General features: G+C 52.2%; 1 protein-coding gene across 1 annotated transcript in view; it reads right to left on the reverse strand.

Moving 5' to 3' along the window:
• The window catches only part of HYDIN (HYDIN axonemal central pair apparatus protein), a 152,444-nt gene that overhangs the window by 57,065 nt on the left and 76,337 nt on the right, over positions 1 to 19,042 (reverse strand). Inside the window, exons 36-55 of the mRNA XM_069739547.1 lie at positions 18,712 to 18,861; positions 18,438 to 18,608; positions 18,166 to 18,339; positions 17,832 to 18,049; positions 17,395 to 17,529; positions 17,067 to 17,250; positions 15,237 to 15,378; positions 14,989 to 15,148; positions 12,447 to 13,067; positions 12,100 to 12,324; positions 11,540 to 11,754; positions 11,284 to 11,466; positions 10,579 to 10,698; positions 6,233 to 6,392; positions 4,806 to 4,978; positions 3,694 to 3,892; positions 3,514 to 3,613; positions 933 to 1,032; positions 534 to 702; positions 118 to 359 (exon numbers count right to left, since the gene is read on the reverse strand). Of these exons, the coding sequence (XP_069595648.1) occupies positions 118 to 359; positions 534 to 702; positions 933 to 1,032; positions 3,514 to 3,613; positions 3,694 to 3,892; positions 4,806 to 4,978; positions 6,233 to 6,392; positions 10,579 to 10,698; positions 11,284 to 11,466; positions 11,540 to 11,754; positions 12,100 to 12,324; positions 12,447 to 13,067; positions 14,989 to 15,148; positions 15,237 to 15,378; positions 17,067 to 17,250; positions 17,395 to 17,529; positions 17,832 to 18,049; positions 18,166 to 18,339; positions 18,438 to 18,608; positions 18,712 to 18,861 (3,841 nt within the window). The remainder of the gene's footprint in view (positions 1 to 117; positions 360 to 533; positions 703 to 932; positions 1,033 to 3,513; positions 3,614 to 3,693; positions 3,893 to 4,805; positions 4,979 to 6,232; positions 6,393 to 10,578; positions 10,699 to 11,283; positions 11,467 to 11,539; positions 11,755 to 12,099; positions 12,325 to 12,446; positions 13,068 to 14,988; positions 15,149 to 15,236; positions 15,379 to 17,066; positions 17,251 to 17,394; positions 17,530 to 17,831; positions 18,050 to 18,165; positions 18,340 to 18,437; positions 18,609 to 18,711; positions 18,862 to 19,042) is intronic.

Below are 19,042 nucleotides of genomic sequence, written 5' to 3' on the forward strand. Positions count from 1 at the left end.
TTCGAGGAGACCACTGGATCACAGGCGATCATGGTCTCTGTGTCCCCCAATAACACAAAGGACGACTGACTACTGTGAGCGTTTCACAGCCGCCGTTGACACAACCGCTCTCCTTACCCCTTCTTGGTCGGCTGAATCGTCACCTCTCGGATGATCTTGCTGAGGTTGTAACGAAACTCCAGCAGTCCGCAGTTCTCCAGGGTGAAGGAGCACAACCTGCGGCTGCCCAGCACCATGGCTCCAAAGTTAATGTCTGAGGATGGGGAGAGGCGGTACTTGGCGAAGGTGGAGGAAGCAGAGATGCGGATGGGTATACTCGCTATTGTCTCCCCCGTGTCTGACAGGACGGGGTCGATTACCTGCAGAGAATGCAGATGGGATACAAGACAGGTAATCTGCACATTAGCATCGGACACTGTTCAGACTTCTGCAGATTCATCTGGGACTCGAGGCGCTTGTCAGGAGCGGCAGGAGTGTAAGGAAGGTGCTGGTACCTACTACAAACCCCACCGCCCACACTCACAAGGACATACCTGGCACTTCAGGATGGGTTTGTCCACGATCTGCACCTCCTCCTTGGTTAGGAACACAATCTGCACCTGGGTGGCCCGGTCGCTGGGGCTCAAGGTGCCCTTCTGTGGCAGGATGGAGAAGATGGTGCTGAGATCGGGCAGTCCCGGGGCAGAAGCTTCCAAGGAGAAACTGTTGGCAAGAAGAAAAGGAGCCTTGGTCTAGGGCTGCAGTGTCAGGAATGGTAAAACCTGACACCATGTCCGTCACCGCCGGCCCCAATATCAGGATTTCTCTCACCGCGTCCGTGTGTAGATGTCAGTGATACAATACAGGACTCCATACTCCATCAGGGAGGCTCCATCAGCAGAGGAGGATGGCCGGCGTTGTCACACCTCACCATACACGTCCCAGAAATTTACCTGAAGCCAATCTCGTACTTCCCCTTGTTCTTCAGAGAAAGGGAATGTCTCATTTCATCAGAGATCTTAACTACTCCGAAGTCCAGGCCTCCATCTGTTCCTGTGTAGATGACAACCAGGCCTGAAGAGGACTTGTGAGGCCAGCAGACGCGAGGAGGACGTGTGTGCGGCCGGTGGATGTGAGGACATGAGTGGATCCGGTGGATGTGAGGAGGGCGTGTGTGCGGCCGGTGGATGTGAGGAGGACGTGTCTGTATCCGGTGGATGTGAGGAGGACGTGTGTGCGGCTGGTGGATGTGAGGAGGACGTGTGTGCATCCGGTGGATGTGAGGAGGACGTGAGTGCATCCGGTGGATGTGAGGAGGACGTGTGTGTATCCGGTGGATGTGAGGAGGACGTGTGTGCGGCTGGTGGATGTGAGGAGGACGTGTGTGCATCCGGTGGATGTGAGGAGGACGTGTGTGTATCCGGTGGATGTGAGGAGGACGTGTGTGCGGCTGGTGGATGTGAGGAGGACGTGTGTGCATCCGGTGGATGTGAGGAGGACGTGAGTGCATCCGGTGGATGTGAGGAGGGCGTGTGTGTCCGGTGGATGTGAGGAGGACGTGTGTGCATCCGGTGGATGTGAGGAGGACGTGAGCGCATCCGGTGGATGTGAGGAGGACGTGTGTGTATCCGGTGGATTTGAGGAGGACGTGTGTGCGGCTGGTGGATGTGAGGAGGACGTGTGTGCATCCGGTGGATGTGAGGAGGACGTGTGTGTATCCGGTGGATGTGAGGAGGACGTGTGTGCGGCTGGTGGATGTGAGGAGGACGTGTGTGCATCCGGTGGATGTGAGGAGGACGTGAGTGCATCCGGTGGATGTGAGGAGGACGTGTGTGTATCCGGTGGATGTGAGGAGGACGTGTGTGCGGCTGGTGGATGTGAGGAGGACGTGTGTGCATCCGGTGGATGTGAGGAGGACGTGTGTGTATCCGGTGGATGTGAGGAGGACGTGTGTGCGGCTGGTGGATGTGAGGAGGACGTGTGTGCATCCGGTGGATGTGAGGAGGACGTGAGTGCATCCGGTGGATGTGAGGAGGGCGTGTGTGTCCGGTGGATGTGAGGAGGACGTGTGTGCATCCGGTGGATGTGAGGAGGGCGTGTGTGCAGCCGGTGGATGTGAGGAGGGCGTGTGTGCAGCCGGTGGATGTGAGGAGGGCGTGTGTGCGGCTGGTGGATGTGAGGAGGACGTGTGTGCATCCGGTGGATGTGAGGAGGGCGTGTGTGCAGCCGGTGGATGTGAGGAGGGCGTGTGTGCAGCCGGTGGATGTGAGGAGGGCGTGTGTGCGGCTGGTGGATGTGAGGAGGACGTGTGTGCATCCGGTGGATGTGAGGAGGACGTGAGTGCATCCGGTGGATGTGAGGACGTGTGTGTATCCGGTGGATGTGAGGAGGACGTGTGTGCGGCTGGTGGATGTGAGGAGGACGTGTGTGCATCCGGTGGATGTGAGGAGGACGTGTGTGTATCCGGTGGATGTGAGGAGGACGTGTGTGCGGCTGGTGGATGTGAGGAGGACGTGTGTGCATCCGGTGGATGTGAGGAGGACGTGAGTGCATCCGGTGGATGTGAGGAGGGCGTGTGTGTCCGGTGGATGTGAGGAGGACGTGTGTGCATCCGGTGGATGTGAGGAGGGCGTGTGTGCAGCCGGTGGATGTGAGGAGGGCGTGTGTGCAGCCGGTGGATGTGAGGAGGGCGTGTGTGCGGCTGGTGGATGTGAGGAGGACGTGTGTGCATCCGGTGGATGTGAGGAGGACGTGAGTGCATCCGGTGGATGTGAGGACGTGTGTGTATCCGGTGGATGTGAGGAGGACGTGTGTGCGGCTGGTGGATGTGAGGAGGACGTGTGTGCATCCGGTGGATGTGAGGAGGACGTGTGTGTATCCGGTGGATGTGAGGAGGACGTGTGTGCGGCTGGTGGATGTGAGGAGGACGTGTGTGCATCCGGTGGATGTGAGGAGGACGTGAGTGCATCCGGTGGATGTGAGGAGGACGTGTGTGCGGCTGGTGGATGTGAGGAGGACGTGTGTGCATCCGGTGGATGTGAGGAGGACGTGAGTGCATCCGGTGGATGTGAGGAGGACGTGTGTGTGGCCGGTGGATGTGAGGAGGACGTGTGTGTGGCCGGTGGATGTGAGGACGTGTGTGCGGCTGGAGGATGTGAGGAGGACGTGTGTGCGGCTGCTGGATGTGAGGAGGACGTGTGTGCGGCTGGTGGATGTGAGGAGGACGTGAGTGCGGCCGGTGGATGTGAGAAGGGCATGTGTGCGGCTGGTGGATGTGAGAAGGGCGTGTGTGCGGCCGGTGGATGTGAGAAGGGCGTGTGTGCGGCTGGTGGATGTGAGGAGGACGTGTGTGCGGCTGGTGGATGTGAGGCGGGCGTGTGTGCGGCTGGTGGATGTGAGGAGGACATGTGTGTGGCCGGTGGATGTGAGGAGGACGTGAGTGCGGCCGGTGGATGTGAGAAGGGCGTGTGTGCGGCCAGTAGGGTATACATGGTCAGTATCAGTGGGTTATGACACTGACACACACAGCTCTACCTTTAGGGAAGCTGATATCTAGAGCCACATCATAAGACTCAGCAAAGACATGAATGTTCTCCAGCTGCACAATTCCCAGAATGTTTTCAACGTCTGAAACCTACAGAGAGAACATGGAAGAGTATGTGAGATGACAGCTGGCATCACTGGGACCCTCGGCCATGACATCCACCCTGCTACCTCCAGACGGATGAACTTCTTGATGTTGGTGGCTTTGCCTGCCTTGAAGTAAAGCTGTAAGCCATACTCAGAGCGAGGTGCCACAATACCCTGGTCCTGAGACACCGAGAAATCATCGCCCAGGTTCTCCAGACCTGTCACCCTCCAGGCAGCCGGTAAGAAGGTGCTATTCCTGAGGAACACTGTTTTGGTGTCCTTCCTGTGAAAAAGTAGGGCATTAATGGACTGAGGGACTCCGCAGCATCAGAGATCATTACCTGAGTGCGAGCATTGTCTCCCATTCCCAGAACAAATCCACGGCTTACACAGAACCGGAAGTGACAGCCACAGAACCGACGCTGACAGCCATAAGACCAGCGGTGACAGTTACAGAACTAGCATTGACAGATACATAATCGGCAGTGATAGCCACAAAACCAGCGGTGACAGTTACAGAACTGGTGGTGATAGCCACAAAACCAATGGTGACAGCTACAGAACCGACGGTGACAGCTACAGAACAGACAGTGACAGCCACAAAACCGACGGTAACAGCCACTGAACCGTCGGTGGCAGTTACAGAAATGCTGATGACAGCCACAGAACCGGTGGTAATAGCCACAAAACCGACGGTAACAGCTACATAACCGACGGTGACAGCCACAAAACCGACGGTAACAGCTACACAACCGACGGTAACAGCCACAAAACCGACGGTGACAGCCACAAAACCGACGGTGACAGCCACAAAACCGACGGTGACAGCTACACAACTGAAGGTGACAGCCACAAAACAGACAGCCACAGAACCAGCGGTGACAGTTACAGAACTGGTGTTGACAGCTACAGAACCGACGGTGACAGCCACAAAACTGACGGTGACAGCCACAAAACCGTCGTTAACATCTACAGAACCGGCGGTGACAGCCACAAAACCGACGGTAACAGCTACACAACCGACGGTGACAGCTACAGAACTGGCATTGACAGCTATAGAACCGTTGGTGACAGCCACATGGAAGCTTCAATGACCACATGAGCCAACATGTGGCAAGCCCTGATGGAGGGGAAGCGGAGGGCATCTGATGGTGGTCCTGGATTAATTTCTCCCCTCAGTAGATCTGATTACTCACCGATGCAGCAGCATCTTCTCAAAGTGAACCTGCTTGCGGTCGAGCTCCAGCTCGGGGCGCACACCTCTGCAGCACACATGGAAGATGACAGGCTCAGGGTTGTCCTTGATGCAGCACACGATATTATCGTCAAACAGCCCGGGAGCGGTGGGATAAGCCCATAAGGAGAGCTCCTGGGACAGAGGACACAAGGCACGGTTACTGCTGCCTGTATCTGGCTGCACGCTCTGCTCATCTCCCTCCTAACACTACATTGTGGTAGGAAAAGGCACGCGTCAGTGCATGCAGCCCCGCAACAAATGCGTGAAGCCCCGCGACAAGTGCGTGCAGCCCCGTGTCAGTGTATACAGCCCCGCGACAAGTGCGTGTTGCCCCGTGTCACTGTATGCAGCCCCGAGACAAGTGCGTGCAGCCCCGTGTCAGTGCATGCAACCCCGCGACAAAGGCATGAAGCCCTGTGACAAGTGCGTGCAGCCCCGTGTCAGTGTATACAGCCCTGCGACAAGTGTGTGCAGCCCCGTGTCAGTGCATGCAGTCCCGCGACAAATGTGTGAAGCCCTGTGACAAGTGTGTGCAGCCCCGTGACAAATGTGTGAAGCCCTGCGACAAGTGCGTGCAGCCCCGTGTCAGTGCATACAGCCCCGCGACAAGTGCGTGCAGCCCCGTGTCAGTGTATACAGCCCTGCGACAAGTGTGTGCAGCCCCGTGTCAGTGCATGCAGCCCCGTAACAAATGTGTGAAGCCCTGCGACAAGTGCGTGCAGCCCCGTGTCAGTGCATACAGCCCCGCGACAAGTGCGTGCAGCCCCGTGTCAGTGCATGCAGCCCCGCGACAAATGCGTGCAGCCCTGCGACAAGTGCGTGCAGCCCCGTGTCAGTGTATACAGCCCTGCGACAAGTGTGTGCAGCCCCGTGTCAGTGCATGCAGCCCCGTAACAAATGTGTGAAGCCCTGCGACAAGTGCGTGCAGCCCCGTGTCAGTGCATACAGCCCCGCGACAAGTGTGTGCAGCCCCGTGTCAGTGTATACAGCCCTGCGACAAGTGTGTGCAGCCCCGTGTCAGTGCATGCAGCCCCGTAACAAATGTGTGAAGCCCTGCGACAAGTGCGTGCAGCCCCGTGTCAGTGCATACAGCCCCGCGACAAGTGCGTGCAGCCCCGTGTCAGTGCATGCAGCCCCGCGACAAATGCGTGCAGCCCTGCGACAAGTGCGTGCAGCCCTGCGACAAGTGCGTGCAGCCCTGCAACAAATGAGTGCAGCCCTGCGACAAGTGCGTGCAGCCCCGCTTCACTGCTTGCAGCCCCGCTTCATTGCATGCAGCCATCAGTGCACGCAGCACGTCATGGCATGCGGCCCCAGTGGATGCAGTCGTCAGTGCACGCAGTGTATGTAGCTTCTTGTGAGTGTGTACAGTCCCCACAAGCACACCTGCTTTTCACCGGGCTTCAGGCTCATGGTCGGAGGGTCCAGGATGAAGGTTGCAGCTTTCATGTCATACTGGAAGCAGAATGTGACATCAGACTCCAGAGGGGACACATTGCAGATGGTCACTTTCTCCATGTTCTCTGGATATTGTCCGGCTTTATATCTACAGAGAAGAAGCAGAGCACAAAATATTGTCTGCAAGACCTTGGGGCTGCAGACAGTCGCTATGATGGCCATCACCTCCTGCCATCAATGTCACAGCTGCACATTCTTACACCATCATTTGTCAGAACCATGTGACTGATGACATCATAGATACTTCCTGTGAGGTCACACTGATGTAACAGTGAATGCTGCGCAGCACAGAGTGCACGTTATATGCTCTGCTACGCAGCACAGAGTGCACATTGTCAGCTCTACTATGCAGCAGAGTGCACATTGTCAGCTCTACTATGCAGCACAGAGTGCACATTGTCAGCTCTACTACGCAGCACAGAGTGCACATTATCAGCTGTGCTATGCAGCACAGAGTGCACGTTATATGCTCTGCTACGCAGCATAGAGTGCACATTGTCAGCTCTGCTATGCAGCAGAGTGCACATTATCAGCTGTGCTATGCAGCACAGAGTGCACGTTATATGCTCTGCTACGCAGCACAGAGTGCACATTGTCAGCTCTACTATGCAGCAGAGTGCACATTATCAGCTGTGCTATGCAGCACAGAGTGCACGTTATATGCTCTGCTACGCAGCACAGAGTGCACATTGTCAGCTCTGCTATGCAGCACAGAGTGCATGTCGTCAGCTCTGCTATGTAGCACAGAGTGCATGACGTCAGCTCTGCTATGCAGCACAGAGTGCATGTCGTCAGCTCTGCTACGCAGCACAGGTATCTTCAGGCTGTAAACCATCTGCTGGATTCATAGTTGGCGTTCATTGTTCCCCCTGAACTGATTGTCTAACATTAGGGGGGTCTGTGCATCCAGATCAGTGATAAATCTGGCAATAAAACTGCTGGAGTCAGCACCCAGCTCTTCTTTATAGGGGTCGTCCTTTACGTGAACATCCCCTTAAAAGCTGTAATACTGTGAGTGTACAAGCTTACCTTCACACCCTGCATTGGCGCAGTGTCAGTGATGTCCGCGCCGGTCTCACCCGGCATTATTATGTCATGGGCCCTGCAGCCAATCAGCAGTCGTCAGGGGGAGCAGAGCAGACTATTAGGCAGCGGGAGCCACGTAATCACGACATAACGTGCACTGGGAGACCCGGCGCCAACATTGCTGGAACTGTGCCACTGCACGAGGCGAATATACCGCGAGGACCCAAAGTCTTCACACCCCTTTACATTTCTCACTCTTTGTTTCATTGCAGTCATTTGGTAAATTCTATAAAGTTCATTTTTTTTCTCATTAATGTGCACTCTGCACCCCATCTTCACTGAAAAAAACAGAAATGTAGAAATTTTTGTGAATTTATTAAAAAAAAGAAAAAATGAAATATCACAAGGTCATAAGTCTTCAGCCCCTTTGCTCAGTATTGAGGAGAAGCCCCTTTTGAGCTCGTACAGCCATGAGTCTTCTTGGGAATGATACAACAAGTTTTCCCCCTGGATTTGGGGATCCTCGGCCATAATTCCTTGCAGATCCTCTCCAGTTCCCTCAGGTTGGATGGTGAACGTTGGTGGACGCCATTTTCAGGTCTCCAGAGATGCTCCATTGGGTTTAGGTCAGGGCTCTGGCTGGGCCGGTCAGGAATGGTCACAGAGTTGTTCTGAAGCCGCTCCTTTGTTATTTTAGCTGTGTGCTTAGGGTCATTATCTTGTTGGTAGGTGAACCTTCGGCCAAGTCGGAGTTCCAGAGCACTCTGGAAGAGGTTTGCATCCAGGATATCACAGTACTTGGCCTCATTCATGTTTCCTTCAATGACAACCAGTCATCCAGTCCCTGCAGCTGAAAAACACCCCCATAGCATGATGCTGCCACCACCATGCTTCACTGTTGGGATTGTATTGGGCAGGTGATGAGCAGTGCCTGGTTTTCCCCACACATACCGCTTAGAATTATCACCATAAAGGTCTATCTTCATCTCATCAGACCAGAGAATCTTATTTCTCATAGTCTGGGAGTCCTTCATGTGTTTTTTAGTAAACTCTATGCGGCTTTCATATGTCTTGCACTGAGGAGAGGCTTCCGTCGGGCCACTCTGCAATAAAGGCCTGACTGGTGGAGGCTGCTGTGATAATTGACTTTGTGGAACTTTCTCCCATCTCCCTACTGCATCTCTGGAGCTCAGCCACAGTGATCTTGGGGTTCTTCTCCCATGATTGCTCAGTTTGGTTGGACGGTCAGGTCTAGGAAGACTTCTGGTGGTCCCAAACTTCTTCTATTTAAGGATTATGGAGGCCACTGTGCTCTTAGGATCCTTGAGTCCTGCAGAAATTCTGTTGTAACCTTGGCCAGATCTGTGCCACAATTCTGTCTCTGAGCTCCTTGGCCAGTTCCTTTGGCCTCATGATCCTCATTTGGTCTGACATGCACTGAGCTGTGAGGTCTTATATAGACAGGTGTGTGCGCCGCTCTAAATCACGTGCTATCAGTTTAATTACACACAGCTGACTCCAATGAAGGAGTAGAACCATCTCAAGGAGGATCACAAGGAAATGGACAGCATGGGACTTACAAAGGGTCTCAATACTTATGACCATGGGATATTTCAGTTTTTATTTTTTAATACATTTGCAAAAATGTCTACATTTGTTTTTTTCAGTGAAGATGGGGTGCAGAGTGTACATTAATGACAAAAATGAACTTTTTAGAACTTACCAAATGTCTGCAATGAAACAAAGTGAAAAATGTAAAGGGGTCTGAATACTTTCCGTACTCAATATAAGCTTTATCTTTTTTACTTGGGGGACTACAGCATTGACGTAGGTGATGTGCAGTAATGGACAACCCCTTTAAGGTTACACATTTTGCCATGAACTGTGATCAGAGGGGAGAAAAAGGCATCACAATTTGAAGGCTGAGAGGCGCAGGAAGAAATAGAGGCCTGGGAAGAACTTTGCAGAAATTGGGAAACGCATTACTGCTTAACCGGGGCTCCTAGCCAAGATGTGTTTACAAACGAACCCCCAGAACTTGGTCAGCATAGTGATAACTTTGTCTTTCTTCTACGAGGTTCATACGCCAAGATATGTATAGAAATGGCTTGTCCTAACTTTAAGTAAGGGGAGTATTCAGCCTCTGAGTGAGGTCACCAAGGGGTGGGGGGGGGTGGGGGGGGGGAGGGGGCTGGGGGCCACATAATCTGCTATGAAATATGAGAGAGCTATGTTTTTTCCAACTTTAATCCCTTTTTCTTTGTAATTGTTTGTACATACGATACTTGTCTTTTATAATATCTTTTTACCCTTTTACAAACACTGCCTATCTTTTGGAGTAAAATATATAAAATTACTAGCTTTGTTTCTCTTTGCTCTATAACGTACTGTCACGGCCTCTGAAGTGAATTCGCTACTAATCCGAGTTGGCTCCGGACCCGTTATTAAGAAATCAGTGCCGGTGGCAGCAGATTTGTCCTGCGCTTTTGGAAAACCTGGTAGCGACAGATGGCGTTGATAATTATTGTTCCCGCCTGAGTGGAAGTAGTTATATCACCCTCGCTGCAGTGTGCCCATTAGCCAGTACAAAGTAAGGCAGCCTTTCTGGCGACTAATTATCCTAGGTGCAGTACCCTGACTGACCTGAGGGTTATGGGGGCGCCAGAGAGCTGCAAGTTCCAAACCGGAACTGGGATATAGATAAATCCCTTTCAGAAAAGAACGGAGGCAACCAATCAACCCCAGTTTATGTCATATTGGGGTCAGCGGAGTGGGATGATAAAAATATCCTCCCTCTGATTCATAACACTCAGGAAGAACTAGAGGCCCAGGAAGAACTAGAGGCCCGGGAAGAACTAGAGGCCCGGGAAAAACTAGAGGCCCAGGAAGAACTAGAGGCCCGGGAAGAACTAGAGGCCCGGGAAAAACTAGAGGTCCGGGAAGAACTAGAGGCCTGGGGAGAACTAGAGGCCAGGGCTTAGTGTAAGTCCAGTCGGAGCCACCAGGCCCACTGACCTATCGCTCCGATCTGCAGAGATCTCTGCCGACTCCTGACCTGGACAGGACACTTACAATGCCCACGTTTACACTCCTCGCACTGGAGACTCACTACAAGACATAATAGCACTGGCATTGCCCACCAGACTGCCTGCAAACAGTCACGAGACTGACAGACCTTCCATGACGGTCTGTGCTGCCATCTAGGCTCCCGTTTGGTCGCCGTCACCTGTGGAAAACTCTGCACTCACTTGTCTCGACTTTTACCGCACAACAGAGGTCCAAAGTCAAAGGTGGCAGAGCTGAGGATGAACTTCTTGTGAACAATCTCGTCACTCTGGATTTCCTTCTTACGATGTGGAAAGACAATCCTGCAATCAGAGGTCCAGACTTAGCTCAGCGTGGTCACTCCCAGACCCAGACAGTGTTCCTACGTGTCCGTGTGGTACCCTTGTATTAATGGCAGGTGACATGTTATGCAAGGTACCTATGAGCGGAGAGGGGACAGATGACGCCCCCATGTTCCACCAGGACGGTCATACAGTGAAATGTTACCATCCTGTTAATTGCCAATAATGAGGGCAGGTCCGGTGCTCCTGACCCTCCACAGAACACAGCGGATCTCCAGCTGTGCAAGTCTATTATTCAGGCACTTTATGGCAAAACATGACACAGTGGCACTGATGGGGGGGTCCGGCTCAGGGCATGGCTCTGGGGGACATGGCTGAAAGGGGACACAGCTTCGGGGCGGGGGACACCGCTCTGGGGAACACAGCTTTGGAGGACAACTCCAGGGGGTCACAGCTCCGAGGGACATGGCTCTAGGGGGACAGGCTCTGGTGCTGGGGGCATGGTCCTGGGGGTACCGCTCTGGGAGACACGGTCCTGGGGTCACCGCTCTGGGGGGCACAGTTCTGGGAGACACAGCTCCATGGATGTGAGCATGAAGCACTTACTTTGGCTCTTTACTGATGGTGGGGAAGGCGCACACTCCGCGGCAGTACAGCTGGTATCTACGACGGGTCCCAACCAGCTCAAAGTTCAGGGTTAAATCGAAACTCCCAGTATGGCTTGAGTGGAATTGAATGCGTAGAGGCACTTCTCCCCCGGCTGGGACCACCCAGCGGAATACCCCGAGGCTGGAGACATAAGAACGATGAGAGGGTAGAGCTCAGAATCACAGGCTGACAACTGTCCAGACAACAATCTCACCGAGGTGACCTCTCAGGCAGGACTTCTCCTGTGACACTGCTGCGGTCCATGTCGGAGAGCGGTGTCCGGGCGCCGGGCGGTGGAGAACGGCTCTCCAGGTTCTGCTGCATCTTGCGGAGGGAGGAGGAGCGACGTTTCTCCTTCTGGCTCTCGCGGCCGGGGTCCACAGCTTTGTCCTTCTTGCTCCGGCTCTTGGTGGGGGTCACCTGTTCCTCCTGAAATGGTAGACAGTCGCCATCCCAAGCACACAGACATACAAGCGGGAGACACCTGACAGACCCCAGAGACTCTGATGTAGTAGTCTGCAGGAGTCACAGTCGCCGCCGGCACTAGTAGTGGAATGGAGACATACCTCAATATGAAGGAGGCAAGGCGCAGCCCCCAAGGTGAGCAGCGTGTCATCTGCGGCCCACCAGCCTCGTCTAGCTGCAGCTTGTGATGTCTACAGACCCAGGAGCTCCCAATACTGATGGCCTCAATGTCTTGTACCCGCACAGCCCTACAGGACAATCTGTGGCCCTCCAGATCTACACAGGCAGACAATATGGCAGCCGTCTTACCTTCTGCATGGGGATAGGGAGCACAGGCTCCGGCTCAGGATCTGGATCCTTCTTATCTTCAGTAATCACATTGGGGTCGTCAGGAGAAGCGGCAATGAAGGAGAAGTGGCCGAGTGTCTCTGGGTCACTACACAAATTCCTCCTTTCAGGGAAGGTGATGACTGAGAATAGGTAAGGTGGGGGAATGGGTGGTCCAGATGGGCCGAGCCCTAGGCCTTCCAGCACCTGTGAGGAGCAGTAAGGTACATAAAGCAATGTGTGAATATGTGGCACATTGTGCAGCACAGGACTGGCAGCCATCACTGCCGTCATTACTGCCCATGGAGGGATGGACGGCGTCCACTCACCTCATCTACTGACGGCAGGAAGCTGCTCTGCAGAACAGTCTGACTGGTGGCTGAATCTCCCGACACGCGGAGCTCATAGTGTGGAACCCCCACACCCATCTTCAGCTCCTCCTCTAGGTTCTCCTGCCCTTTCTTCTCTGAGCCTACGTGGACCCCCGCTTCCTCTGCCGTGGCTCGCAACTTCTCCAGCCGCTCCTTCTCCATTCTTTCTTTCTCAGCCTTCTCTCGCTCCAGTTTCTCCTGCCGTTCTCGATCTTTCCGGTACTTCTTACCGGACGGTGCCTGCCGCTCGGGTGCCTGCTCCTCCCCCTCATGTTGCCCATCTTCTGTAGTTGTAGATGGTATTAGGACCCCCTGCACACGGTCCCAGAATGTCAGGATCTGTAGGATCTCCTTCTGGGAGGACTCGTACGTCTTGAACATCTGCAGCAGCAGCTTCTCACTCTCGCTCGCCGGCTCCTTGTCCTCCTGAACACTCACATGCTGGAGAAAGTCTCGGCTTTTCTTTTTTCTTCCTTCGTCGACCTCGTTCTGCACAGACTCGGTTCGGTTCACTGCAGCTTTTTGCTCAGTCCCCGAGTCCAATCGTGGTTCTGTTTTCACAGCGAGCAGATTCTGAGGCTGACGAGAGAAGGACGTGGTCACAACACTGTGGGGGTGACGGGGACACAACAATGTGGGGGTGTCGGGGACACGACCCTGCGGGGGTGCCGGGGACACGACACTGCAGGGGTTCCCAGGGACTCGACCCTGCGGGGGTGCCGGGGACACGACACTGCGGGGGTGCCGGGGACACGACACTGCGGGGGTGCCGGGGACACGACACTGCGGGGGTGCCGGGGACATGACACTGCGGGGGTGCCGGGGACACGACACTGCGGGGGTGCCGGGGACACGACACTGCGGGGGTGTTGGGTGTCACGATAATGTGAATATGCCATGTTTGAGTATCTACCTAAAAGTACATTGGCTTTTCAGACACACGCTGTGGCCTTTCCGACCCCCTTTTCCCACTCTGCCTGTGTGTGTAACCGAAAACCCCTCATTTCTCCCCCTCCCTCAAGAATGTATATGGCTTCAAAGTGAAAGTACAAGTAGAAGCACATGGGAAAAAAAAACAGGTTTCTTTGTCTTTGCTAATGTAAATATCATAGCACCGATTAATGATAGAAGTGGGACAAATACATTTTTGGCATGTGCTTCGGTAGAACTATCAGCCAGAGAGTTTTCTTGGTTCCAGAACCAGCACAAATGAGAAACGGATTACTATAGAACTGGGTCACCTAGCCACCCCATGTCTATACTTAAATGAATCCCTATGGCACGCTGATCGTTAACGACAAGGGTGTCATCTTTCTATGAGGTTCCTACGCCAAGATATGTGGGAAGATGATTTCTCATACTGCTAAGACAGGGGAGTATCCAGCCTCTAAGTGAGGTCACCACAGAGGGAGGGCTTTGGCTTCAGGCTAGGAAATAACTGAGTGAAGCAGCAGTCTTCACGTGTCTTTTTCTGGGGTCTAGCTGCTATACAGGAGTGCTATTCATCTAGATGTGTCCCCTCCTCCACAGCACACAGTCGGCCATCAGATGATATGACATAACGAAATGTAAGTGATTTTTTCAACAACGTTAATCCCATTTTATTTGTAATTGTTTTGTACATACAATATTTGTCTTCTTTATAATATCTTTTTATACCTCTGTAAACACTGCCTACCTTTTTTGGAGTAAAATATAAAATTACTAGCTTTGTCTCTCCTTGCTCTATAACGTACGGTCAGTCCTCTGAAGTGAATTACGCTACTAATCTGGGTTGGCTCCGGACCCGTTAATAATTAAGAAATCGGAGCTGGTGGCAGCATAATTTGTCCTGTGCAATTGGGAATCTTTGCAGCGACCGGTGGCATTGATAATTATCGTTCCCGCCTGAGTGGGAGTAGTTATATCGCCCTCGCTGCAGCGTGCCCAATAGCCAGTACATAGAAGGCAGCCTTTCTGGTGACTAATTACCCTAGGTGCAGTACCCCGACTGATCTGAGGGTAAGGGGGCGCCAGAGAGCTGCAAGTTCCAAACCGGAACTGGGAAGTAGGATATAGATAAATCCCCTTCAGAAAGAACCAGGAGCAACCAAACAAACCCCGGTTCATGACAAATTGGTGTGAGCGGCAGGGATGATAAAGGTATTCTCCCCGTGAACCGTGACATATTGGTGGCAGCGCCTTGGGATTCCTGACACTGGGGTCACGATACTGCGGGGGTTGCCGGATACATGACACTGCGGGGGTTTTGTTGGTAACAGCAGTAGGTACAATTTTGTGTCGGGGAAGTGTTGTCGGGGGCAGCAGTGGGGAGAATGTTGTGTTGGGGCAGTGTTGGGCAATGGTGGGGGCAGTGTTTCAGGGGCAGAAGTGGGGGCAGTGTTGTGTCGGGGCAGCAGTGGTAGCAGTGTTGTGTCAGGGGCAGTGTTGTCAGGGGCAGCAGTGGGGGCAGTGTTGTATAGGGGGCAGCGGTGGGGTTAGTGTTGTGTCGGGGAAGTACCTGTTTGTTACCAGCCTGACTTTTCTTGCCCTCTTTCTCGGAGTCTCGGCTCTTTCCTCTCTTGGTTTTCCTCTTCTGCTCCTCTTCCTCTCTCTGCCTCGCCAGTTCTTCTTGCAGCCTTCGCTCCTGCTCCGCTCTCGCTTGCCTTTGTTCTTGCTCTCTGCACCCCAAGGAGAAACACTCAGCACTCGATGATTAAGCACAGATGGAGCCGACTGTACAAGACTTCAGCAGGATGGAGATCAGACCTTTTTTTACGCTCCTTCAAGGCTCGGAGACGCAGTCCATCAATACGCGCTTTCTCTTCCGCCGGTAACTGGTCGTACTGCTCCTCGTCCATCTCCTCCATGTTGGCTTTTTCCAGGGCCTGAACCCGAAGATGCTCCTGTTCTGTATTAAAAGCAAACAATGAAAAAATCAGTCTCATTTATCTGCAAATCCAAAAATGCAACTAAATCTCCATCCTCAAAGACATTCCCAGTATATAGTGATGGCCGAAAGTGTTGGAACCCTTGAAATTGTCCCAGATAATAAAGTATTTTTCCCAGAAAACAATTGTGATTCCCTATGTTTTGTTACACACGTGACGATACCGCATTTTCTCCTTATTAACCAGACGTCTATTTTCAGTAAGCCAGGAGGAATAGACTGTTATGTTGACTTTATGTGTTTCTTTCTTGTTGGTTAAGAGTCTGAAATGTTGACTACTTGTAGGTTAAATTGATATTTCTAAATGGATGAATGGCTAATGTTTGCATCCTATATTAGCTCCTACAACTGATTGCTATCTTTACAAGACCGTGAAACAGGGTCATTGAACAATGATGTTTGCTAATATATTATTACACATTGTCCTGGCCAGCTAGTTTGTGGACTTGAAAAACAGAGGAGGAAAAACTATGCAAATAGATTACATAATCAAACAATGTGAGTCGATCTCGTCACCATTCTACCCCATTACCTGTAATTGCTGGCTTGAAGGACAACAAATTAACCCAACAAACCCAACAACAAGATTGCCTTGCACAGGCGTGTACTACGGAGGACAGAGAATTAACTTCAATGCAATATTGGGGCCAGCATGCAGCCAGCGGGTAAGGAAAGGGTGAATCAAACACCCGAAAACTCCGCCCATATGACCCAAAACCAGTCCCGCCAAATTCAGGTGACAGGTTCCCTTTAAGCTACAAGTTTATGATCAACTATCAGTGAGAAAGAAAAGACTATTGTGGCCATGATTTCACATAAGAATTAAGAATGATAGAACTACCCAGAGATCAGGGAAGATGAGACAAGTCAGGCTGGGAACAAACAGGTACGGGAACGTTAGATCAGGGTCATTTGGATGTTTTGGGTTGTTACAAAGAGAAAACACAGCAGTTTGACAATAAATGGCTTCACCCAACCACTAACCAGGAGTGGAGAAAAAGTTTAGATGTTAGCATTAATATTCTCTGAAAAAAGGCCAAGAAAGCAAAAATTCTGCCGGGGTATGTAAACTTTTCAGCACAACTGTATATATATATATATATATATATATATATATATATATATATATATATATATATATATATATATATATATATATATACATACATATACATAACTGTATATACATACATACATACATGACTCGGAGGTCCCCAATATATATACAAAACCCGGCACTCAACTTTGTGGTGTGAAGAAACGAAAGATTTATTATCCCAAATCAGAATTCAAATTCTGATTTGGGATAATAAATCTTTCGTTTCTTCACACCACAAAGTTGAGTGCCGGGTTTTGTATTATTTGCTGATTACGGTTTGGGAACCTACTCGCGCACCTCATACGGTTGTGCACACGTGTTACTAACTACCCAATATATATACGACATGGAAATCCCTGATATACACGACACAGAGGTCCCCGATATATATACGACACAGAAATCCCCGATATATAGATTTATATACACGACACAGAGGTCCCCGATATATATACGACACAGAAATCCCCGATATATAGATTTATATACACGACACAGAGGTCCCCGATATATATACGACACAGAGGTCCCCGATGTCGGTCCTTAGTACCATCCTGCTGCTTCTGGGTGGCGTCTCGCGCTTTCATCGTGGCGTAATCCTGCCACAGATTGAGCAGATATATATGCTGGCGATTGTTCAGAGCCTTCAAGACAATGTGGAGAGCGGAGGACGTGCTGCGAGCAAACAAGGTATCGAGGCCATCAAACACAATACCCCGGAAACAGTCGCTTAGCTGCGAGGAAAGAAGAGTATAAAGTATAGACGGTGAGTGAGACCAGGAACAGTATACAGCGCGGTGTAACCCAATGCGGACCATCAGCGTACAGGCGGTGGCGCTCTGTGCTCTACGTGACGTCAGGAGATATGGCGCACGTACCTGCAGCCGCTCACAGAGGATTTCCAGCAGCAGTTCCTCCGGGAGCACGCAGCTCAGCAGTCCCAGTTCACCGCCCACACTGGCGCTCACACTCAGGCGCCGCGCTGCTGGACCGGGGAGAGGCGAGCTGCCCGACTGCAGGAAGAAAGACCAGACTTATACGGCCTCTTTCACACTCCATTTCTGCCTTTTCTGCAGTCTCTGTCCATCACTTTACTGTGACGTTCATCCTTTCTCCAGGACACAGTAGTGTAGTATGCCCGGTGTAAAGGACAAACACCACCAGAAAAGATGTCAAAAGGGAGTCCGAAGCTTTCTGAATGACAGATTCAGGACTTGGGACAGCAGAGTTGGAAGTAAAGCAGAGCGATCCCAGCCGTAGGGCCAGAGACTGAACCCTGCGGGGGTCTTTATCAGAACGGGCATCGCCCCCTTACCTGTGAAGCTGCCTGATCTGACAAATGCTGCCTGGGTCCTGAGATTTGGTGAGACTCCGATTTGCCCTTTGCAGCCAGCAGACTTCCTCGATTCCCTCGGGAGATTACGGACTGAGGGGCGACTCTGGGCTCCGCAGCCAGACCCCCGTCTGCTGTGTGCTTGGCCAGCGCTTCCACACTTAATGCAGTCTGACCGCTGGGGGTATCAACCATGGAGGCTGCAGGACACAAGATAGCACATCACCACTCCGAGGAATGATGCACACAGCAGGTGACATCAGCCTAGATACCCAACCTCCATCACCGTAGCTCTGAAGGTGCCGCTATGACGTACCTGCCTCCTCGGACTCCCGAAGCACCTGGTTCAGCGCAGCCTTGGCACACAGTTGTCTTGCTTTTAGTCCAGTAGGACTGTTCCCATCAGAGATGGCTTCCAGGACCACCGAGTTAATGGAAAGACAGGCTACATTGTAATGCTGAGCCAGGACCACTGCCATGGAGCTCTTGCCTAAAAAGAGTAGGAAGGCCGGTGTTTGGAGGTAGGAGTGGTGAGATGTATAATATCTGCTCACTACTACTCTCCGCAGATGCAGCCCTTCATCTCACCTGTAAGGGGGGCTCCATGTACAATGATAGCTATGCCACGCCGATTTCTTGCTGCTTGGCCTTCAATGCTGGTATCAATGCCCATGTAGCGGGCAATGGCTGAGGACACAGGGTTGCTTTCCAGCTCGCCCACGCCTTTGCTGTTTCCATCAATTCTGCCAACTTCTGCACCTGCACAAAGGTACAATCTGATAGGGGTGATGCCCACGACATCCACGAACCTCCTGTCCTCGAGCCCATCACCACCAAGATCTCTCCACACTTTTCACCTCACCTGGTCCCGCATCCTTGTCCTCCTCAGCTTCTCTGATAGAAGAGCCACCTTCTCCACAGCTGGCGGTAGACGGGAAGAGCTGCGCGGCAGGAAGCTCCGCTCTGTCATCCCGATCAGTCACCAGCTCCGAATCTGCCTCATACACGGCACCTAATCAACAGGAGAAACGATCTGCACCCTCAACGACATCTCCGGAGACATGGTGTACAGTCTCATGGGTCTGTATACAGCGGAGCATACACTGCCCTGTACACTGGGTACATACACCGCTCACCGTCCTCTGGAGACATGGTGTACAGTCTCATGGGTCTGTATACAGAGGAGGATACAC

The sequence above is a fragment of the Ranitomeya imitator genome, chromosome 9 (genome assembly GCF_032444005.1).
Source record: "Ranitomeya imitator isolate aRanImi1 chromosome 9, aRanImi1.pri, whole genome shotgun sequence".
In the NCBI taxonomy this organism is placed as follows: Eukaryota; Metazoa; Chordata; class Amphibia; order Anura; family Dendrobatidae; genus Ranitomeya; species Ranitomeya imitator.